We start from the raw sequence: 22,416 nt of genomic DNA, 5'->3' as shown, positions 1-22,416 counted from the left end.
GATATTGATATTGCAATAACAAAAGCGTGACTGGCCGACTGGCCGACTGGCCGAAGCGTTGCGACGCATCTCCAACGGGGTGTTCGTCTCCACGCTGTCGCGGCGGCCGGCCGAAACCCCTCGTCTACGTTGCCACCACGGCGGGATCCAGGAAGGAAGGTGCTGCAATCCGGAGCCACCGCTGACCGGCACAATCTCGATTGAGTCGACGTCTGACGCTACCCGTCTGGCGGGTCTCCGCATCGCCATTGGCCGTGGCCGGGGCGGCTCATTGGTGAGAGAGTGCGCTCCGATGATGCACTGTACGACTGCTGCGTGCCTTGACTGCGCCGGCGCGCATGCCAGCGCTGCCAGGTACGGGCCCAGTCGCAGACACGGCCAGGCACGCGCAAGCAGCGTGTCGGGCAGTAGTCGTGTTTCATCTGTTCATCTGGTGCGCGCTGCCGCAGTGCCGCAGTGCCGCAGTGCCGCACTGGGGCTGGTCGCGGCGCTGGTCGCAGCGCTGGTCGCGGCGCTGGGCGCTTGGCCGAAGCGGTGGGCGGGCGGTCATTGTACGCAGCAAAAGCTTGGACCCGCTTCCCCGGTTGAGGCCTCGACCTCCCGGAGGGAACGATGTTGACACCGTGTTCACCAGCAGGCATCGGACAGACGCGTGAACCTGCGGCGCTCTCAAAAGCTCCTGCTGGCTGGCCAATTTTCGTCGCCCGCCCTCGCAGCTGCTCACCCGACCAAGCAGGTGCACGCGCTCGGCGTCAAGCCCCTGCACACACCACCTCTCGCCTTTCCCGGCCGCCCTGAGCAACCTGCTGTGGCTTCTTTCCAGCGCCCTCCCTCCACCGCGCCTCGTTCTCTCTCGCCTTCCTCATCCCCGGCCCCGTGCAATTGGCATCGCCCCCAGCCAGTTGACTCGCCAGTCCCTGTGCCCTCAGCCCGCGGCACCGTCCGCCCGCTTCTCTCTGACCGCCGCTCCTGAGCTCCACCATCCGCCGCTCGCCAAAGGAGGCTCAAGCAGAGAGATCGTCGCCCGCCAACAGCACACCACTCTTCCCGCATCGTGCGTCCTCGGTATTGTGCTCTCTGCTGCCATTGCTCATGCACGCTTTGACTGACTCCAAAATCCCGCAGCACATCCGAAACCCCGCCGTCATGGAGCCCTGGCAATCCTGGAGTCTGTTCCTGACCCTCAGCATCGCCGCCTACTTCTACTACAGCAACCAGAAGAAAACCGCGGTCCGCCCGGCTCGCAGCCAATCCGTAGCCGAGGAAGCTGCCGTGCGTCCCGCTCGCAAAGAAGCCAAGCCGAAGCGCAAGACCGAGGCCGTCACTTCTGGAAGCGACGCCGCTAAGGCCAACGAGAAGAACCGCAACAAGAACAAAAAGGAGCAGAAGGTCGCGACCAAGGCTTCTGCCTTCGTTGCTCAGGTCGAAGCCGATGACGACGACAAGGAAGACAAGGAGTGGGCTCGCCAGCTGGCCGAGCTCAAGAAGGGCACCAACCTTGCTCCACCGGAGCGCAAGTCTGGCGGCGCGGGCAGGACTGTCAAGCAGCGCGCTGCCAATGCCGACCGTGCCTTCACCTCTGGCTCTTCTACCAACGGAGCCGATGCCGACGCTGAGTTCTCTCCTGCCATCTCCCCGGCTCTGAACGCCTCTGCGAGCAGCCGGGATGTTTCGGACATGCTGGAAGCGCCTGCTGCCGGCCCGTCCGTCATCCGCCTCACCGAATCAGCCAACCCAGCGCCTGCAAAGAAGCAACAGAAGAAGGTCGAGCCCGAGACCAAGGAGTCCAAGAAGCAGCGCCAGAACCGCAAGAAGATTGAGCAGGCGAAGGCGCTGCGCGAGGAGGAGGAGGCAGCTCGCAAGGTCCTGATGGAGCAGCAGCGCCGCGGCGCACGCGAGGCTCGTGGCGAGCCCGCCAAGAATGGCCTCGGCGCCCCCACGTCCACGCCCAGTGCGTGGACTCAGAAGGAGAAGTCCAAGGCCAATGGCAGTGGCGATCTCCTCGACACGTTCGAGAATGAGCCGTCCAACCTCGCGGCCAGCGGTACGTCGACCACCTGGGAGCGGGACCTTCCCTCGGAGGAGGAGCAGCTGCGCCTTGCCATGGCAGACTCTACTTGGAGCACTGTTGAGACGAAGGGCAAGAAGGGCAAAAAGAAGACGGCCCAGGCCGAGCCGGAATCCGAGCAGTATGCGGTCAAGACGCCCGAGGTTCAGTCGCTGCCGCTTACGGAAACAACCAACACGTCGCGCTCCAACACCATGTCCAGCGATGTGGAGCCGACCAACGGGCTCCAGGGATCGGCTGACATCAGCGATTACATCCAGGGCCAGGTTGGCAGCCACCCGCAGGACTCGGATTGGGCGGTCGTGTGAAGGCATCCAACTGGGAATGCATACATTCAGCTTGGCACAAAGCTGATTATGATCCACGAGTCGCCCGTTTGATTTCCTGCTTAAGCGTGTAATCGGCGTATATCCCGTTGCTTGGAGGCCCACGCAGCCGCCTCTCTCTCTTCTTTTGGTGTATTCTGGATTTCAATTTTCACGCAGCACTACACGGAGTGCGGTACGGTTGGACAGAATGTGCGAGGGATGTGCCTGTGAGGGGTGACGGGGTGGCAGCAGTACGAAAAGCAGTTTCTGTTTGTTTTAGTGGCAGCCCCGCGGCGATGATGCTGCGGGGGCCGACTGCTCGCCGCCTCGGGCGGGCCGTCGGCAGTGTGCACTTGTCCTGGCTTTCTCTTCGTGGCTCCTGGGCGCTGGCAAACGCGCTGCGGATGCGGATGCGGATGCAGGGACTGCAGATGTAAATTAGTATGCGAAGCAATTGAACCTTCATTAGCAACTCTGCTACCGTGGCTTCCGGGGTGTTTTTGGCACTAAGCTCGCTGCTACTGGCCGTGGCACAGCGGTGCGGCGCCAGGCCGCGGCGGAGCAGGAGCACCAGCCACAGGGTGGTCGGCTTGGCGCGCGCGCATCGCCGGTGCCAGCAACAGCTTCTAATTATACCGCTGCCATCAGCTCGCGGAAGAGGGCAGCACGCGAGGGCAGCTCTGCAGCAGCGTCGCAGCGAGGCTGAAAGGCGCGCAGGGCTTTATTGTCTGCGACCGGCACGAGAATCAACAAAGCATTGCACTCTTGCCTGCCGTATTCACACAAGACCCTGCCCTGGCTTTGCCTCTCCCGAGTCGGCTCGAGCATCTCGTGGCTCAAAACGCAGCAACCGTGTCCTCTCCCAGGAACTTTGCCCTCCCCACCACCACCACCGACTCCGCCTCCGTACAAGTACCGCCGCCCGCGCACCCGTCCCCTCTCCACACGGCCACTCCTCCTTCCACTGCGCGACAAAATGGCCCAAATAAGAGGTTCGACTCCCGCCCCGCATGCACTCGACCATTCCGCATCCGCCATCTCCGCCTCGTAGCTCCACCGTCCTCGTCTCCCGCGACGCCACAATCCCTTCGCTTCTTGCCTACGTTGCGCTGACCGTCTGCGATTCAGGAACCGCGGGATACCACCTGGGCAACCAGTCGCCATTCGGCGGCCCCCAGCGATCCGATGCCACGAGCGACCCGAGCCCGCTGGACGCCATTCGGGAGCAGACGAGCAAGATTGAGGACTGGCTGGACACTCTCTCCGAGCCCATCAAGCCGTGAGTGCTCCAGGAGGCCCCGATGCCGCGGCACAGCACGTGGGGCAGGGGACCGAGACTGACAACACGGGCACACAGTCACCTCCCTGCGATCGGCCGTTTCCTGATCGTCGTGACCTTCTTGGAGGATGCGCTCCGCATCATAACCCAGTGGAGCGATCAGCTCACCTACCTGAAGGACTACAGACACAGTGAGCTGCTTCCGGTCCCTGGACAACAGAGCTCCAGCGGCGCTAACCTAAGCTTTCTCGCCCTGCAGTTCCCAGCGGAGTGACGCACCTGTTCCTGATTTTCAACGTCATCGCCATGACGGTGTGCTCGATCATGATTATCGGACGCAAGCATTCGGAATACGCAGTGGGCGGGCTGTTGGGCGTGGTTGTGACGCAGGCACTTGGGTACGGGCTGATTTTCGACCTCAACTTCTTCCTGCGCAACCTGTCGGTCATTGGCGGTCTCCTCATGGTGCTGTCGGATTCGTGGGTTCGCAAGAGGTTTGTGCCGGCCGGTCTGCCGCAGCTCGACGAGAAGGACCGCAAGATGTACTTCCAGCTTGCGGGCCGCGTGCTGCTGATTTTCCTCTTCGTCGGCTTCGTCTCGTCGGGCGAGTGGAGCTTCTGGCGCATCACGGTCAGCATCCTCGGCCTCATTGCCTGCGTCATGGTCGTCGTTGGCTTCAAGGCTAAGCTGAGCGCCGTTCTGCTGGTGCTTATCCTGAGCATCTTCAACATCCTCGTCAACAACTTCTGGACGCTGCACCCGCACCACCCCCACAAGGACTTCGCCAAGTACGACTTCTTCCAGATTCTGTCCATCGTGTAAGTTTTCTCATTTTCGGCCCGAGGTTCTGAGGGGTGCAGAGGTGCTAACAAAGTGCAGCGGCGGTCTTCTCCTGCTGGTCAACATGGGACCTGGTCAATTCAGCGTCGACGAGAAGAAGAAGGTTTACTAAGCGGCGACGGAATAAATGCAAGCCACTATTTCGCAGTGCTATCTTCTTGGAAAAGGGTTTCGGGGGCATTGGTGGTCGGGCATGAGGAGGAGCGGGACACGGATTGTGCTCCCGCCACCGTCACCAGAAAAGTGGTGCAGGAAGAAGAGGGGAAATCAAGAGAGGAGCATGTACATCATCATCGTCATGGGGGGCAGCACCAACACCGTCAAGTCGGTGGGCGTTTTGCAGTGTTTTTCTAGCTCAAAACAGGAAGCAATTTCTCTGCACAGGCAATAATGGAAATCAAGATGTTAGGGCAACCCTCCCGGAACCGTGCCCGTCTGGCGGTGATGGCAATGGCATTTTCATCACACTCGTCGGACTCTACATGCAGGACCATCTCGTCATAGTACCATGAAAAGCGTCCTTGTCTCGGCGGAACACATGCAAGGCGCGAGAATACAGCTGGAGCCGCCCACGGCCTAATCACAGGCGGCCGATTTCCCCTTATTAATACTTGGCCGGGCGGCGGTCAGCTGCGGCCGTGGTGCCTTTTGCCGAGCCCCGCCGCCGCTGCCCATCTTGGGCGGAAGGCGGAGATGGTGGATCTAAGCAAGCCTCCGCCCCTCGTCACCCCGTCTCCACCCTCACAATAACCGCCACCGCAAGCGCCGAGCGTCTGGCAACACATACGTGACACGCTTCTTGTGCCACCAATTCCCATCTCACCATGGCACCGAAGAGCCGCATCATCATCGATACCGACCCGGTACGTCACTGCATTTGCCCCACCGTTCGTTTGGGTGCAACCTCACACGTACCAAATCCCGGGAATGCATTTGATCCTTAGCGCGCATGCCGTTCCGGACTGCGCTTGACCTCGCGAGAACAAGGTCCCTCCTGCACAGCGGCACTTCGTCCCAGGGGCCGGGGCGTCCAGGCACAACGAAGAACAACGCTGACGCGACGTTTGCTGAAAGGGTGTTGATGATGTTCTCGCTCTACTGTTGGCGTTTGCCGCGAGGAAAGAAGAGCTCGAAGTCCTCCTCGTCTCCCTGACATTCGGAAACATCGATGTGCAGAGGTGAGTGCACCGATCTATATTGACCTTCCTCTCGGCCTCGAATTATGCCGGGTATGGAGCCTGCACAGGCTCTGGTTTGACCAGCAACGAGCATTTCCTTTGCTTTTACTCTATTTTTCTCCCGGCAACCACGTCTAACCCCTGAGCAGCTGCCTCCGGAACGTTGTGTCGTTGTTCCACTGGATTGAGAAAGAGATCGAGTGGAGGAAGGCGAATGGGATATCGGAGGGTTTTGAGGCCTTGAGAGCCCACAAACCACTCGGTAAGATGGCCAAGATGGTGTGCCGAGAATCAAAGCTAATTGAGCAAACAGTCTCGGTTGGCGCCGAAGAGCCGCTCGCGGACCAGATGATGCTGGCTGACTACTTCCGTGTGTCAAGCTTGACCTACTACCTACGTCGCAATGCCGTTTGCGCTGACTTGAGGTAGATGGGATCGACGGACTGGGTGGAATCCACTCGAGCGTGAGTCTACACTGGCTCCATAGGTGCAGCCGCTGACAATGTGAACCATCAGCACCCCCACCTCACTCCGGAGGAAACGTGGAAGAGCCTGTTTGCATCTGCTCTTTCTTCATCTGATGCGGACACTGTAGCTGCTGCGCGTGAAGCCCAACAGCCGAACGCGCTATTTGCCCCTTCGGCGCAACGCTCACACTTGGAGATGCTGCGGCTGCTGCGCGAGAACGAGCCCAACACCATCTCCATCATTGCCATCGGGCCGCTGACAAACTGCGCTCTGGCTGCTGCCACGGATCCGGAGACGTTCCTGCGCGCCAAAGAGGTCGTTGTCATGGGCGGCACCATCGCTGAGACCGGAAATGTACTACTCCCTCCATCCTCAAGAGCCTCGTCGGCCAGGCCTGAGCGACCACCGCCCTTCAACTTGATCAAGGCGCCAGATACAGCATTGAGAGCATCGCTAAACAGACGCAATCAGGTCACTCCCGTAGCCGAGTTCAACACGTATGCCGACAGCATTGCTGCCGCGCGTGTCTATGCACTCACGAGCCGTCTCCCGGAGAGCACCATGCCGCCGATACCGCCTGCCCCGCCGGGGAAAGAGCATGACCACTTGAAGCCGTATCCGAAGAATCTGAGCAAGAGGCTCAAGGTGGCCATGTTTCCTCTTGGTGAGTACATGTGTGACGCGGTCTTTTGAGCATCGTTGAACATACTTATGCTCTTTCTCCACCCTCCCCATTGCAGACATCACGCACAAGCACGAACTCACCCGCGGCCAATTCGACACGGCCATCGCGTCCAGCTACACGGCCGGATCCCCACTCGCCATGTGGGCGTCGGCATTCCTCAGTAGCACCTTCCGCAAGATCGAAAGCCTGTCCAGCTCCGACAGGGATTCGGTGGCGGAGACGGTCTCGCTGGCCTTGCACGACCCGCTCTGCGTGTGGTACGCCATGAGCCCGGACGACGCGCGTTGGAAATGGGCGCCGGGCCGCGCAGACCGAGCAGGCGTGCCGGGCGAGGAGGAGGGATACGAGGACATCAGGGTTGAGACGAGTGGGCAGTGGACGAGGGGCATGTGCATGGTGGACCGGAGGGAGCGGAGGCTAAGGAACGATGATGGCGAAGGGGGAGAGGTGGCGGGAGATACGGGGAACTGGCTGGGGAGGAAAGCGGGCAACAGGATCAGGAGGTGCGTCGGGAGCCCGGGTGAGGAGAGGTTTGCGAAAGAGCTGCTGGAGAGGGTTTTTGGTTAAGATACGGCCGGAGGCGATTTGGTGGGCGACGGCGATGCGGTTGGCATACGGACGCGCGCGATGTTTTGGAGCTTGACTCGATATGTGGCGAGCGGAATACGAGATGGTGGATGAATAGGGTAGGTACAAGAAACGCACGATCAGGCTTGTTCCTGATCGGCCGAGCCCGACGTTCTCCCTGACCATGTCCGCAGGAAAGGGCCGCAGTTGCAGTGAGGTGAGCGCAGGCGATTATCTCCAGGGTCAATGGGGCCTTCAGCGATTGTGTCTCCGCGGTTCGGCGGTCCCCTTGAGGAAATAGGCGAGCATTCCCTTGGCAGGCTTATTACCCGCCTATTCAAGCAAGGCCGCCGCACTTGGCAATCGGACGTTTACTGATAAGCGGAACATGAAACTTGGCGGCTGCCGTCCCGCCTTGCCTAATCGCTGGACAGGAACCGGCCTGAAGCAAGCATAAGAACGTCCAAGATGCTTGGCCGGGGGACCTTAAATCAATTCTCGCTACAAGTCTCGGTTCCGCCAAGCTCCGCCGGTGGAGACGATACCACCCACGCTCGTAAAGCATCCTCCAAGACATTGAAGGTCCAATGGAATCAAGCCTCTCTCAATTGCAGACGTCTGTTTCTTCGGACCGTCATACGAACGACCAGCACGAAACGGGAAGGAAGCAAGCTCCGGTCTATCCAGCGCCTACGGCAACCGACCCATGGGCAATGCGCACCATCGTGAGAAGAAGACTATAAGAAGATGGCTGGCGGCAAACCAAACACTCCACCCCGCAATCTCCTCAGACTTCTCTCACGCCGAAGCCTTTACAATTCGCAGCCATGCAGTTCAAGCTTTCTCTCGTCGCCTTCATGGCTGCCACCGCCGTGGCTGCCCGCACCAGGTGCGTTGCTCCTGAGCCGTCCGAGGAGCTTCTCGAGGTCTCCCGCGAGATGGGCTTGAGGGAGGCTGCTGCGAGGGACTCTGGCATTTCGGCTCGTCAGTCGAGCAGCATCTCCGTCCCCGTTTGGTTCCACGTTGTTGCCGCCAGCGAGAGCGTTGACGACGGCTACATCACGGTAAGCCTCTGATCCTTCCGACGAGGAAAAGATGGACATGACCATGGCCTAACAATGCATCCAGGATGCCATGATTGCGGACCAGCTCGAGGTCCTCAACGGCCACTACGCCCCGCACAGCGTCTCCTTCACCCACGCCGGCACCACCCGCACCGTCAACCGCAGCTGGGCCGACGACGGCAACGAGCTGGCCATGAAGCGCAGCCTGCGCCGCGGCGACTACAAGACGCTCAACATCTACTTCCAGCGCACCCTCACCCAGGACGCCCTCGGCTACGCCTACTTCCCCACCACCGTCGCCGAGGGCTCGAGCGACTACTACCTCGACGGCGCCTCCCTCATGGCCCAGTCCGTGCCCGGCGGCAGCGCCGCCCCCTACAACCTCGGCGGCACCGCCACCCACGAGGTCGGCCACTGGCTCGGCCTGTACCACACCTTCCAGGGCGGCTGCACCGGCACCGGCGACTCCATCGCCGACACGCCCGCTCAGACCGGCTGGGAGGCCGGCTGCCCCACCACCAGGGACTCTTGCCCCAACAACGCCGGCCTGGACCCCGTCCACAACTACATGGGCTACTCCGACGAGTAAGTGAAATCCTGTTCGTAACGCTTTTGGTTTGAGTGTGAGACTAATGTTTTGACTCCAGTGCCTGCTACACCGAGTTCACTCCCAACCAGGAGACCCGCATCTTCAGCATGTGGGAGCAGTACCGTGCTTAGGTGGAGAGTAAAATGGTGGGTGACGAGACTTCTAGATTGTGTACAGAGAAAAAAAAAGGATTGTGCATGCACCGAGAAGGGTATATAGGTGCCGTCAGTACGCTGGACATGCAAAGGAAAAGTTTTAGATGCTGAAATGAATACCTTTACATCATCTTCTCCATCGAGTGATCCAGGAAGCATCATCATTATCATAAAGCATTGCCACCAGGCTCCCTAAATAGCAATCATTACAGCATTGGTCACATCGATCGTAGAACCAGCAAAGTATCGGTACTCGTTGTTTCCAAATACATGTCCATGCTTGGGCTGACTGTCGTTGATTTAAGAGTGCCCCGTCACCCGAAAAGGAAAACCCAGAGTCTTGGTGACTGGGGTCTCTATACCCTTTTGCACAGCACGTGCTTGTTCCGAGCAAAACTAATATGTGAGGCGCAAATTTGTAAGACTGTTTGCAAGGTACCATCACACGAGGGTTGACTGTCGCGTAAATTGCCAGCTGCATGTTCCCGAAAAGCAAAACAGCTGCCCGTAGATCCGGGTGGATGCTTCTCTGGAGGTGCTTGGCCCTACAAAGAACTTGCGCGATGTGTCGGACTTGTGATTCAGGTGGGCGTTTGCATCCCCGACACCGCTGTTTTCTGGCTGCCTCTGATACTTATACAGGTCTTCACTACCACACTCGCTCATTCTATTTCATCTCCGTCATCCGTCTTAGGCATATAAAGCGGTGCGCGAAAGTTCATTGCAAGGTATACTCAATGACCCACGGTTAATTTGCTATACTCATAGCAGCTCTAGTGCTTTCAATTACAACTAACAACCGCAACAGACCACACCACTCTCAAGACGCACACTGGTACCAAACGGCCCCTCCCTCCCGTGGGCCTCCTTCCCTCGAGCCCTAGACTCCAACCGAAAACCAACCAAAGCCAACCAAAAGCCAACCAAAAGTCGACCAAAAAAACAACCATGCCCACCGACAAGCAAAACGCCGAGTTCCTCTACTCCATGCTCAAGCAGCTCGAGGTGAAGCAGATCGACTGGAAAGTCATCGCTGAGGCCCACGGCATCAAGACCGGCCACGCCGCCCGCATGCGCTGGTGCCGCTACCGCGACGCCCGCGAGGGCGCCAAGCCCACTCCCCGCGGCAGCAAGAAGGACAACAACACCAAAAACAAAAACAACCGCGGCTCCTCTGCCGAAGACGGTGATTCCGACCACCGCAGGAAAAAGAGGAAGAGGCCGGCGGCGAGGAAGGGCGTTGATGCCGCTGGTGGTGATGATGATGATGATGATGATGGCGATGATGATGATGAGGTCCCGGCGTCGAAGAAGGAGGGCGAGGACGAGGGTGGCGGAGAGGACGATGATGGAGAAGAAGGTAGGCCGAAGAAGAAGAAGGAGGCTATCAAGCACGAGCCTCATGAGAAGGAGTCCGAAGGGGACAACGACGACTCCGATGTGCCGATCGTGCGGATGAAACGAACAATGCCCAAGACGGAAGCGAAAGCGGAGACTAAGACCGAACAGATGGCGGGGGGCCTCACACTCTACGATGTGCCTGCCATAGAGACGGAAAAATAGGCTTTGAGGCGCTGGACCTCCAGGCAAGCTTGAGTGGTTTCGCTTACTATGAGGTTAATGGAAAAACACGTTATGAAACAATTCATGTACATTCAAAAAACAGTCACAGCTCACATCTATCTATTCCGTGCCTGCAGCACTCATGACACCCCTCCCGAACCATTCACTGACGGTTCCGAATTTATCCCTGCTCTTCCCCAATGCATCCAAGAAGATGTCATGCCTCTCAGCACTCTCCTCCTGGGCCTTCTTGATTGCCTTGATGGTCGCGTTCTGCGGTGCACAAATCGGGCACTCAACCCCACTCGTGGGATCCTCAATATCACGCTCGAAGTCGACATTCAAACAACGCTGGTGGAAGCTGTGCCCACACATGAAATGAACGGTGGGCTGATCGAGCGGGTGGGGACACGATGGGCAGCGGGTTGCTGTAAAGGCCATGGGTTTGGAGTTGAGTGTCTCTAGCTCTTGTTTCTTGGCCACCGTATCCGACGTAAAGGTTTGTATCATCTTGCGGTTGTTTGCAATCTCGCGGCGCTCGCGATCGATGGTCGTGGCGAGGTATTTCTTGATCATGCCCATGGTGGCGACTCCGTTGGAGCTAAGCGTTTGGATGACTTGAAGCGGGGCCATGAGGCCATCTTCATCGATTTTGCGTAGAACAGCGTCGAGCTCGTCACCCGCTTCTTCTAGAATAGCTGGAGACGAGGTGAAGTAGGCAAGCGCGGTGGGGTAGAGGGAAGGGTCCTCCGGTCCATATTTACGAAGTGCCTTGATTGCGCCTGGCGTATCCTTGGCGGACGTATAGGCCCGGAAGATGTCAGCACGAAGGCCTTGTTGCTCTCTGACAAGGATCGTTCCGTCCTTGAAGTTCGTCAGCTCCGACAGGAGTAGGACGTTCGAATTGTCGATCGGGATCTAGCATGTCGTTAGAGAATTGTGGTGGTAGAATCATCAGGGCACCTACGTCCTTGCCCTCCACAAGCTTTTTGGCCTTGCTCTCCCACTCTTCCTTATCCCCCTCTCTTGCGCTGGCCGCCGTGTGCAAATACATCTCAAACAATGTAGTATAGAGATCAACTTTGTCTTCCTCGCCTATGTTGTGCGAGTCGATGCAAGCCTCGAGGAAGATAATGAACTCGTTGGGGTGATCGACAAATGAGGAGAAAGCCGTGCGAGGTTTGGGGACTTTGTACTCGGACGCAGGCTCATCAACGGTGGTTTCTACAATCTGTGCTTGGCTCGCTGTCGTCCTCTGGTCGCCAGATCCGGGTGAAGAAATGGCATTGACGTTCATGTAAGGTAAGGGGAGAAGCGCGGCCAGATTCTGGACGGCAGTTGTGGCATTACTGACGAGTCCCATTCCCTGAGTTGCGGGGGCGTCGGGTATAACCACGGCATCCTTTTTCGGTTGGAAGTGACCAGTGTAGTACTCAATGAAGACTTGAGTCATGTCCTTAGGGCAATGCTCGAGCAGGACGGTGGCGTATTTCATGAAGTTATGGTAGGCCTGATGACTGTCAGCTAGGCCGCTCTCCCATCATGTGAATGGCTTTCTTCGTACAGCTTCGGGTTCGAGGCGCCAGATGTACGCAAGTGCTTCCGCGTATAACTTCGAGTCCTCGATCAGAATATCGATGACCAGCTCGTGCTCGTTGTGTTTCCTGGCCAAAAAGGCGGCTTGGTCAAAATAACCACCCTGACGGCACATGGCGATGGCAGTGTCCAGGTCGAACTTCGGATCACCGGGAGACCTGATGAATGCCTCAAGCTTGTCGACATCCTTGAGCTTGGCATAGCAGTTCAGAAGCAGAGTTGTGTGGTCTGGAGTTGCTTTTTGGTGCTCGTGTAGTTCTTCGAGATATTCGATTAGATTATGAATCCGTTGCGTGTCGAGGAACTGGTCCATGTCAGCTGAGATCTAACAAAATTACCAGAAACCATACCTTGCGAATGACCTGGGACGGCTCGGTGTTGTCGATTGCCTTGAGGTACTGCTGCATTGCGGTATCATAGTCGCCCTTCTGATAGAGGTGATCGCCATATCTCCTGAGGATTACGTTTTGCGTTGCTTTGTCCACACCCGCCTTTTGGGCCATGTTGATTGCAAGAACGTAGAGGTTCCTCTGGTAGACGAGTTCGAGCTTTTGCTGGAATGACTTCTCATGGTATCGGAAGAGCTGCACGTGGTCAGCGAGGTTGGACAACGACGAAGAGAACATGAATGTACTTTGCCGTCTTGAGTAAGCACGAAGAGATCACCCCATTCGACAAACATAGCTTGAACTCCGGATGGCAGGGCCTCTTGATGGGCGATGATCTTCAAATCAGTATCCAGAATGGTGAAATTAGATGTAGAGAACAAATCATCGGCGACGCTGCCGCCAAAAGCTCTCACTGCACGCGTGATGGTGTTCGTCCTTGGAGGAGATATGGTGGCGGTATAGTCCTTGTAGGTGCTGATCATCTTTTTCGGCCCCTCGTAGGCACCGAAAGAACGCCTGCCACCGAGTCCGTAACAGTAAAGGCCATCGTCTCGGGCAACAATGACGTCTCCGGTCGATTTGTCGACAGTCATGCAGTCTACACCACAGCCCGTCTCGTCCAGCGTGCGAGCCGGCTGTCCTTGGCCCCTTCCAGATATGACCAGGGTTGATATACGACCTGTTGTGGCAATGTACAGCGTCGTGATGCTGCCCTCTCTGAAGGTGATGCCGGTTACGGGCTCCTCGGTCTCAAAGACGGTTCGTTGGCGCGCGCCACGGTCGTGAATAAGGTCTCCTCGCACTACAGTCACCGAACCGTTGCCGAAGCCAACAGCAAGCTGCGACAGGTCATCCATGGCTGCGAAAGCAGTGACCTGCAATGCGTGAGTGACATGCGGGCCATGGGAGCGCGCGGTGGCTTACGGGGAACTGCTTCCTGCCATTGTGAATGGTGAGGGAAGACTGGCAGCGCGGAGCATTGGTCTTCTTCTCCAGCTTATCGAGGGCCCAGACCTTCAACGTTGGCTCGCTCGAAAGATCCTCGGCTATCGTCACAAGCAGCGAGGTGCCGGGAACTTGCTTCATGTATCGGATGGAGCCGGTATCGTGGGCTTGGAACTCGCGGACGACCTTGAAGGCGCTCGAGACGATGCGGACGACGCCATCTTGGCTACCCAGAAAGACATTGTCGGACCCGGACGCAACGCTAGTGATGTTTCCTTGCTACAACAGAGTCAGAGAGGCCACGATGAGGACGGAGAGTGGGTCGGTACATCGAACAGCGACGCGTCCGGGAGCTTGACTTGGGAGCCGTCGAAGAACTTGAACGGTTTCCACTGCAGCAAGGTCAGCGCGAGCGGGAGGCGGAAGTAGCGGCGATGCGTACCCCCGCGAAAGCCATGGCATCAGTCCATTTTCCGGGGTCGTCGGCGCGGTGCAGCGTGGTCGCGCAGCGGTGATATCAGATCGCTGCCAAGCCGGGGGGCCCGAGCGTTGCCAGCGCGTCGCGAGGGCGGGTTGGATTCCTTCGGCACCTGCTCCCTCCTACTTCGCCCTCTGCACACCACCCATCGCCGCGACTTCCAAAGCCACGTCGCTTCATCTCCAGCTAATTGCTCGCTCCTGCAACCGCGCTTTTTCCTCCAGTTCGCCGCCGCCGCCGACTTCTTTCTTCTGCCACTCCCCGACTTGCGCGCGTCCTCACTCCGTGCGACAGCCCTGCCTGGCTCCCGAGCTCTACACACCCACGCGCTTTCCATCGCACACCCTCACTGAAGCGAGGTAGCCGCCGCCGACGCGTCTATACCCGCTCTTGATTCAGCTGCGCCTCTCTCCAAAGTCTCGACATCTCCGAGACGCTTTGCAAACGGTTGACTGCCTACGTCACCCACCTCAAACGAACACCCCGAGCAACACCAGCAAAACATCAGCCAATATGTCAGACAAGCTCAACCAGTCCCTTGACGAGATCCTCAAGGCCAACAAGCGCGCTACCCGCGCTCGCCCTGCTACGCGCCGTGCTGCTAGCGGCAAGGGTGCTGCCGCCACCGCTCCCATCGGTGGCGTCAAAAAGAACACCAAGGCTCCCAAGGCTGCCGCGAAGGCAAACATCCCCACCGGACCTGCCTCGAAGGCGCATGGAGACAGCAAGATTTTGGTCAGCAACTTGGTATGCACACCCGACTCCTTTGACCGGCTGAGCCTCAGCTGACACGCCACAGCCTCACGATGTGACTGAGCCTCAGATTAAGGTATGTTGAGCGCGAAGGCCGCTTAGCCTTGGACTTCTCTCGCCGTTCCTTTTGAGACGCACGATTCTCGCAAACTTCCTCTTGAACCTTCCCGGGGCGCGTTGGCATTCTCCAAACACATGCAAGGACACGCTGGTCGGCCTCACTCCAACAAAGCGGATCTCCCGCGTGCTCTTGCTCGTCTTTCTATGAGCTTGACGCAGAGCCTGGGATTGATCGCACGTTGCACGTCTCGCCAAAGAGCGTTTGGATGCTACAAGACTGCCTGGCAAGCAGCTTGGCTCAACGCGGCGCCGACTTTAGAGTGATGGCTCTGAGATTTACCTGCACTGGTATCTCTTGATCGTACTATGCGGAGATTAAGACACCCTGTCGTGGCAGCATTGGTGTCAGCGAGCACAGCAGTGAAGCAGTACAGCACAGCATCTTGAGCAACCTGAAAAAGCTATCGACTGGCCTAAGTACAACACCACGATGAGCCTGGAGATCGTCTCATACCTCAGTCGGCGAGGAAAAGGTCATTCAAGTATACGAAGACCTGGGACAGACCGTCGTTCCTGGATTCATCCGGTTCCTCCGCTTTTATTGTGGGTCCTTGGCGCTCCCTTCAAACAATGGCACCATGTCCGTGACTGTCGAAAGATGTATGCGTGGACACATCCAGCGAGTTGGGCTTGTAAAGGAAGGAGAGGATGAGTTCTTGCCTTCTCGGCATGGATTGGAAACAGCGTGGAGCTGTAAATGCCCGACCTGGATTGTTGAGATGAGTGCGGGCACCGATTCTGGATACCGTTTGGCGATACCTACCCCGGCACTGGACCATTCAGCCCGGAGTGGAAATGGCCGAAAGGTCCATTACTAACGTTCACTGCTGGCTCGCTGAACTGATGCTGCTCGTCTTGCTACAGTCGTCGCTTGGTTTTCTGGACTTTTCATCGACCAGTCACTTTCCGTTTACCGCGCCTAGGATCGTTATGGAATTCGGAAACGCGCGTAATAAATAACTCGACTAATCCCCTGCTCTCTTATAGGAGTACTTTGCGAAGAGCGTCGGACCGGTCAAGAAGGTTCTGCTCACCTACGGCCCCAATGGCCAGAGCCGCGGTGTTGCTACCGTCATCTTCACCAAGCCGAATGCTGCCGCCGAAGCAGCTGCGGCCCACAACGGCCTGAAGGTCGACAACAGGCCCATGAGGGTAAGGACTCTGTCGGTTTGAAGGTTGGGCAGCGCTGACACAGATTAGGTTGAGGTCATTCTCGGTGCCTCTGATGTTCCTCCTCCTGCCCCAGCGAAGGCGCTTGGCGACCGTGTCCAGTAAGTTGAATTTGGATGAGTCCAACGGCGGTACTGACAGTAGATTAGGCAACCCAAGAACGCCGCGAAGGCTCAGCCGAAGCCGGCTACTCAGACCAAGGCTGCTGCGGCCGCTGGTAAGGCGGGCAAGAAGAAGCGTGGCAAGACGGTCGCGGGCCGCCCGAAGCCGAAGACGGCTGAAGAGCTTGATGCTGAGATGCAGGACTACTTCGACAGTGGCAACAATGCGGGTGCGGACGGTGACACTGCAATGGCGACCAACGGCGCGGCTGTGCAGGCAGCTGGCAACGGCGGAGACCAGATGGAGGATGAGGTTATGGTGAGTGCTGATCCTTGGCTTGGCGAAAGGGCTTGGCAGGGTGGCTGACAATTGTTCAGTAAACGGGAATCACAAGCACCACGTGCATGCCGGGCGATCCTAAATTGCGATACGAGTCAGGAAGGGTCTGGAGCTTTGGTACCAGGGGTACCCACGTGCGTGCCATGTGGCTGCACTATTTCTTCGGGCTGTACTAAAACACAATGGTGGACGGGCTCTCGACGGACAGACTGCTTTCTCTTCAGGGCTCGCGGCGTTCTTCTTTCAAGCAGTTGCGGGCTGGTGTGGCTGGATCGGGCCGGGCGAGATCCGGCAGGGCCAAGCCCAAGCAATTGATAGAAGCTTATAATAGCAGAACAGTGATGATCACGGCGACTAGCACGAGATCAAAACCCAAAGCAGTGGACAGTGATGAGGCTGGCTCGGCTCGCACGCTCGGATGAGCGCGTCCGCTGATCCAGAAATGGTGGTTTTGGCATCGCACCACGCACTTGTTGAGGCGCACCCGCTGGGGCGTGGGGCAAGGGGTCCGGGGGCTGTGGGGAGGTTGACGTCTGGCAGCGGATTTGTGCGGAGAAACGGGAACGAGGCCCCTTAGCGCTGGCAAAGCCTCGGTCGGGCGTGGGCCGGCGCTGAGCCATGACCAGCCGAGCCTCCACCAGTGCGGTGCCGCATCCGCACGCGCGGTTCCCCAGGCCTTAGGGCGGTGGTGGGCTGTTGGGCGTGCTACCACGCGACTCCGCAAAGCCGCACTTGAGCGCCGCATGGGATGCCTTGCCCCTGTAGCTGCGCACGCCGCCGCCGACCGCGGGCAGCCCCAGCGCGGGCGCCTCGCTCGAAGGGAAGCCGATTGGGGTGGTGGGCCGGCGTGCGGAGCCCCACGGCCCCGCGAGTCGTGGGCGGTACGGTTCCGCTCTTATCAGCTGTGTCGTCACTGGGCGCCCGCCTGCAAGCTTTGTGCGCGCGCTGCTCGCTTCGGGAGCTGGCGTCCCCGGGGCATTTGCGGCAGCCCACCAGAGTGGGGAGTGCAGAGGCGGCTGAGTGGCGATTGCGAATGCGACTGCTGAAGGCGAAATGCTGAAGGCGAATCGCCAGTGCCTGGCGCGCGACGGTGGTTGGACGGCGGCGGTAGGCGGGGTAAGACAGGGCCGCGCGCGAGGGGCCCCTCCGCCGCGCTCCACGATTCCTCACGACCGAGCCAGCACATTGCTCCTTGCGGCTAGCTCCACTGCAGCCCTCGACGACGGTTGACCGGGGTGCGGGGTCTTGTCGGGCTATTGGCGTGCGCCAGGCGCTGCGGCAGTACTTAAGCCTGGCCGTCCCCGCAGCCGCTGAGCGTTATCCACTATCCCTCGCACTCTTCTTTCCATTGATACCCATTTCCGCTTCGCTCTTCCTCAAATCCCTCACCATGACGTCCACCACTCTCCACACGCCGCACACCGGCAAGTTCGAGCAGCCGACTGGCCTGTAAGTCCCGCCGACTCGGCAGCGTCTGGCGCTGAGCTGACACCCCACTTCTCGCAGCTTCATCAACAACGAATTCGTCCCCGGTGTCGACAACAAGACCTTCGAGGTCATCAACCCCTCCACCGAGGAGGTCATCTGCTCCGTCCACGAGGCCACCGAGAAGGATGTCGACATTGCCGTCGCTGCGGCGCGCAAGGCCTTTGAGGGCGAGTGGAGGAAGGTCACCCCTCAGGACCGCGGCAAGCTGCTCACAAACCTCGCCGTCAAGTTCGAGGAGAACGTCGACCTCCTTGCTGCTGTCGAGTCGCTCGACAACGGCAAGTCCATCACCATGGCCAAGGGCGACGTCAACAACTGCGCTGCCACCCTGAGGTACTACGGCGGCTGGGCCGACAAGATCCACGGCAAGGTCTGCGAGACCAATCTCGAGACCCTTTCGTACATCAAGAAGGAGCCTGTGAGTCTTCCTCTTCGCCCATTCAGTCTATGCAAACCGTTGCTAACGAAGCTGTACAGATTGGTGTCTGCGGTCAGATCATTCCCTGGAACTTCCCCCTGCTCATGTGGGCATGGAAGATCGGCCCCGCCATCGCCACCGGTAACACCGTTGTCATCAAGACTGCCGAGCAGACGCCCCTCTCTGCGCTGGTCGCCGCCAAGCTGATCAAGGAGGCTGGTTTCCCTCCCGGTGTCATCAACGTCATCTCTGGTTTCGGCAAGATCGCCGGCCAGGCAATGGCCTCGCACATGGACATTGACAAGATCGCCTTCACTGGCTCGACTGTCATTGGTCGTCAGATCCTGAAGTCTGCTGCTGGCTCCAACCTGAAGAAGGTCACTCTCGAGCTCGGTGGCAAGTCGCCCAACATCGTCTTCGATGACGCTGATATCGACAACGCCATCTCTTGGGTCAACTTTGGTATCTTCTTCAACCACGGCCAGTGCTGCTGCGCCGGTTCCCGCATCTACGTGCAGGAGGGCATTTACGACAAGTTCCTGCAGCGCTTCAAGGAGCGCGCCACCAAGAACGTCGTTGGCGACCCCTTCGACCAGGGCACTTTCCAGGGTCCCCAGGTCTCTCAGCTCCAGTTCGACCGCATCATGAGCTACATCGAGCACGGCAAGACCTCTGGCGCCACTTGCGAGACTGGTGGCAAGCGCAAGGGTGACAAGGGTTACTTCATTGAGCCCACCATTTTCTCCAACGTCACCGAGGACAACAAGATCATGCAGGAGGAGATCTTCGGCCCCGTCTGCGCCATTGCCAAGTTCAAGACCAGGGAGGATGCCATCCGCATTGGCAACAGCACCACTTACGGTTTGGCCGCAGCTGTAAGTTCTCACCGACGTTCCTTTAGCCTTCCCCGTATCACACCACCTCACACCACCCACCCCATATTCATCCCCATACCCCACCCATTCCTACCATCCTCCCCCTTCTCCAAATTGCCCAACCCCTTGGCCCCTCCGCTGCCCACCGATGACGAATGCTTTCATCCCCCCGATACTTGAATGTCCGACTGACCGCCGATCTCTTGCGTCATAGGTCCACACCACCAACCTGAACACCGCCATCGAGGTCTCGAACCAGCTCCGCGCCGGCACCGTCTGGGTCAACTGCTACAACATGTTGCACCACCAGCTTCCCTTCGGTGGCTACAAGGAGTCGGGTATCGGCCGCGAGCTCGGCGAGGCCGCCCTGGACAACTATGTCCAGACCAAGACCGTGTCCATCCGCCTGGGCGACGCTCTGTTCGGTTAAGCGACAAAAGCAAATACAAAAAGAAAAAAAAAGAAAATTGTGGTATAGCTGTTACAGCCAAGGCTCTGCCGTGGGAAAATTAATTGTCCCTGCTGGAGAGGTTGAAAGTTTTGGAGACGAGCGAAATTGAGCTTTGGTGCGTCAAGCTGTTGCTAGTTCACCACAGGTTGCGCGTCTGTATTGCTTGTTTGCGATTTTGGAGCTGCACATCTACACCACACATATCCCCATGATTGAAATACCCAAACCCGGGCTTTTTCAACTGTACATACTATATCCCACCATACTATGCTTACGAGTACGAATGTCACATGTTCCAATTGATCTACTCTCTCAGTGAATTTCAGAAGCTGTCCAACTCCGCACCGCTCAACTCTTCTCTCTTCCCCATGAAACAACCTCTTGTTTGGCCATATCGATACATACGTACGTACGTAAGTATCTGTGTGTGTGTGGCGGGGGGAATATGCGTCGACCCGAGCCCTAACAACCTTCCCACCACCGCCTCCGCCTCCGCCGCCGCCGCCGCCACCGCCCCCGCTTTACCATTAATGCCTGCAGGACCGGACGAAGTTTTCAACAATGGAATGATTCCGCGGCGACGCAAGAGGCAACCCGTCTTCCCCGTCCTGCCCGTCACCGGAGATGGCCGCGCAATGATGCGTACACTTGTTGCGTGCAGATCACCAGTTGGTAATGCCATTGCAGGATGGAAAAACGCCAAGGTGTCACTACCTTTCAATTGTATACTGAGATGGATGGAAAAAAAAACAAACTGAGAGGAATCAGATGGTAAGACCCAAGAAGAAAACGAAAACGTGTATACATTCCATTCTTAGTCGCAGCCCCCCCTCCTCATTGAAGACAAATGTGGTATCGTACAATTCCTTCTTCCACTACTTGTTCGCATGTGCATCCGTCCCTCCATCCACGATTTCCGTCTTGTCAGGCTGCTGCGGGACGAAGATGAAAGAAGGGAGGTAACCCATTTAGCAAAACGCCAGCCAATGATTAGGTAACGCCTCCTCATCAACTCAGCCTTTTGGTTAGATATGCGTTTAAAAAGTGGAGGAAAAAGAGGAGAGGTGGCATGCCTTTCCAGCCCCTGCTCTTGACGACAAGGTACGAGATGCAAATTGGTCATCCGCACATCCACACCCCCCTCCCACGCTCTCATCCACCCGTCAGCAATCGCCCCTCTCCCTTGACTCAATTTTTTTTGTTGAGCAACTGCTCCCGTCTCCTTTGTGGCCCGTCCTGCTTTCGTCCTGTTTTCGAGCGTACGTATGATGCGACGTCTCACATCCTGGCCGAATCGACGCTCCTATCCCTCTCGTGCAGCGTCATCCTTACCGCGTTCCTCGCCACCATCAGTGCGCCAATTTCCCACACGCCGTCGTCCGCCTGCCTGACGTAGTTGTTCTTGCCGCTCATCCTGCCGCGCACGTCTTCGGGATGCTGCGCCACCACTTCGGCGTCCACAACCACGAGGCTTACGCCCTCCCTGGCGGCGATGCTGCGGCCGTCGCGTCTCGCGCCGGCGAACAGGACCGTCTCGTCGGGACGGACGTCGATGCGCTTGAGCACGTCGCCAAAGCCATTGTCGCTGTTGCTGCTGCCATTGCTCCCGTCGTCGGTGTTGCTCTCTTCGAGCACGGCAATGCGGTCGACGAAGTTGTCGAGGTAGAGGTGCTCGATGAGCCAGGCGGCCATGTCATTGGTGCACCCCGAGTTGGCGCTGTCGATGGCGATGACGATGCGGGCGGAGCGCTTGAGCAGCGAGCGCAGCAGCGGCAGCACGCCCGGGGCCGGGTGCAGCTGCGCGTACATTGTCTTCTTCCAGAGGCGGAAGAGGTCATCGATCTGGGCCGAAGCCTGCTCGGGTGTCAGGGCGTGGGGAATGGAGGCGAGCAGGTCCTGGAGGAGCTGCTTCTGGTGGACGGCCCAGTTTTCTTGGGCGCTAGGCGGATGCGAGGAGCAAAGGTCGGCGTAGGTCGCTTGAAGGGTGTCGTAGGGAGCATTGTGGGAGTCGGCGACGGCTTGCAGGAGTGCGCGGGTAGCCAGGGAGGTAGCGGCGCGGTGATCGTAGAGAGTGGTGTCTAGAACGAAGGCGAAGCAGGTCTTGGTAGCCAGGACCTCGCTGAGGTTGTCAAGCGGGGAGGCATTGGCGGTATGCTCTACGGTAATGGTGGGGGCAGCCATGGTTTGGACAGAATTGTGGGAGTCAGAGGGCGGCTGGAGACTGTCGCGACGGAGAGCGGTGGCGGGAGAAGGGAGAGTGTTGGGGAGGATTGGGAGCTTGAGACCAGGGCCAGCGTCTTGAGCTCCCGCAGGTTGCGCAAGAGGCTGGGCATCGTCCAGGGTTGGGGTGAGCACGTCTCCCATGGCTCCACGTGGGCTGCCTGGTTGGGCAATGTGCGCAGCGGCTTGCGAATCTTGGTACTCGAGAGCCTGTTGGTCCTGCGTGACAAACTGGTCGTTCCGGTGTCGCCGCCTGGGTGCTCGGAAGTGCAGGAGGCGGGCGAGCAAAGAGGTTTGCTTCGGCATTG

General features: G+C 58.3%; 9 protein-coding genes across 9 annotated transcripts; 7 read left to right on the top strand and 2 right to left on the bottom strand.

The window, feature by feature from the left end:
• Positions 1 to 1,146: 1,146 nt before the first annotated feature.
• On the top strand, positions 1,147 to 2,376 carry BKCO1_600086 (uncharacterized protein; the record flags this gene model as incomplete). Its single annotated transcript, XM_020277959.1, has 1 exon — positions 1,147 to 2,376. One exon carries the CDS (start codon positions 1,147 to 1,149, stop codon positions 2,374 to 2,376), a length of 1,230 nt encoding a protein of 409 aa, XP_020133740.1.
• A 1,010-nt stretch (positions 2,377 to 3,386) lies between these two features.
• On the top strand, positions 3,387 to 4,607 carry BKCO1_600085 (copii-coated vesicle protein 4 erv29; the record flags this gene model as incomplete). Its single annotated transcript, XM_020277958.1, has 4 exons — positions 3,387 to 3,655; positions 3,734 to 3,846; positions 3,915 to 4,473; positions 4,535 to 4,607. 4 exons carry the CDS (start codon positions 3,387 to 3,389, stop codon positions 4,605 to 4,607), a joined length of 1,014 nt encoding a protein of 337 aa, XP_020133739.1.
• A 712-nt stretch (positions 4,608 to 5,319) lies between these two features.
• BKCO1_600084 (inosine-uridine preferring nucleoside hydrolase) lies at positions 5,320 to 7,393 on the top strand (the record flags this gene model as incomplete). Its single annotated transcript, XM_020277957.1, has 7 exons — positions 5,320 to 5,358; positions 5,570 to 5,673; positions 5,823 to 5,935; positions 5,987 to 6,043; positions 6,103 to 6,137; positions 6,190 to 6,805; positions 6,882 to 7,393. 7 exons carry the CDS (start codon positions 5,320 to 5,322, stop codon positions 7,391 to 7,393), a joined length of 1,476 nt encoding a protein of 491 aa, XP_020133738.1.
• Positions 7,394 to 8,220: 827 nt separating this feature from the next.
• On the top strand, positions 8,221 to 9,177 carry BKCO1_600083 (metalloprotease; the record flags this gene model as incomplete). The annotated part of the gene is made up of 3 exons (XM_020277956.1): positions 8,221 to 8,457; positions 8,522 to 9,042; positions 9,105 to 9,177. The coding sequence occupies 3 exons, from the start codon at positions 8,221 to 8,223 to the stop codon at positions 9,175 to 9,177; spliced, it is 831 nt and encodes a 276-aa protein (XP_020133737.1).
• Positions 9,178 to 10,149: 972 nt separating this feature from the next.
• BKCO1_600082 (uncharacterized protein) lies at positions 10,150 to 10,764 on the top strand (the record flags this gene model as incomplete). The annotated part of the gene is made up of 1 exon (XM_020277955.1): positions 10,150 to 10,764. One exon carries the CDS (start codon positions 10,150 to 10,152, stop codon positions 10,762 to 10,764), a length of 615 nt encoding a protein of 204 aa, XP_020133736.1.
• A 120-nt stretch (positions 10,765 to 10,884) lies between these two features.
• On the bottom strand, positions 10,885 to 14,151 carry BKCO1_600081 (vacuolar protein sorting protein; the record flags this gene model as incomplete). The annotated part of the gene is made up of 8 exons (XM_020277954.1): positions 10,885 to 11,682; positions 11,732 to 12,274; positions 12,329 to 12,664; positions 12,711 to 12,944; positions 12,995 to 13,624; positions 13,674 to 13,973; positions 14,024 to 14,086; positions 14,137 to 14,151. The coding sequence occupies 8 exons, from the start codon at positions 14,149 to 14,151 to the stop codon at positions 10,885 to 10,887; spliced, it is 2,919 nt and encodes a 972-aa protein (XP_020133735.1).
• A 534-nt stretch (positions 14,152 to 14,685) lies between these two features.
• BKCO1_600080 (rna annealing protein) lies at positions 14,686 to 16,697 on the top strand (the record flags this gene model as incomplete). The annotated part of the gene is made up of 6 exons (XM_020277953.1): positions 14,686 to 14,919; positions 14,972 to 15,001; positions 16,033 to 16,197; positions 16,246 to 16,316; positions 16,365 to 16,635; positions 16,695 to 16,697. 6 exons carry the CDS (start codon positions 14,686 to 14,688, stop codon positions 16,695 to 16,697), a joined length of 774 nt encoding a protein of 257 aa, XP_020133734.1.
• Positions 16,698 to 18,046: 1,349 nt separating this feature from the next.
• BKCO1_600079 (aldehyde dehydrogenase) lies at positions 18,047 to 19,867 on the top strand (the record flags this gene model as incomplete). Its single annotated transcript, XM_020277951.1, has 4 exons — positions 18,047 to 18,105; positions 18,163 to 18,562; positions 18,622 to 19,437; positions 19,652 to 19,867. The coding sequence occupies 4 exons, from the start codon at positions 18,047 to 18,049 to the stop codon at positions 19,865 to 19,867; spliced, it is 1,491 nt and encodes a 496-aa protein (XP_020133908.1).
• A 1,299-nt stretch (positions 19,868 to 21,166) lies between these two features.
• BKCO1_600078 (haloacid dehalogenase domain-containing protein hydrolase) lies at positions 21,167 to 22,414 on the bottom strand (the record flags this gene model as incomplete). The annotated part of the gene is made up of 1 exon (XM_020277950.1): positions 21,167 to 22,414. The coding sequence occupies one exon, from the start codon at positions 22,412 to 22,414 to the stop codon at positions 21,167 to 21,169; it is 1,248 nt and encodes a 415-aa protein (XP_020133699.1).
• Positions 22,415 to 22,416: the final 2 nt, after the last annotated feature.

This window comes from Diplodia corticola (assembly GCF_001883845.1).
Source record: "Diplodia corticola strain CBS 112549 chromosome Unknown scaffold6, whole genome shotgun sequence".
Taxonomy (NCBI): domain Eukaryota; kingdom Fungi; phylum Ascomycota; class Dothideomycetes; order Botryosphaeriales; family Botryosphaeriaceae; genus Diplodia; species Diplodia corticola.
Note: the sequence above shows the minus strand (reverse complement) of the source record. Positions and strands in the feature narration are given on the sequence as shown.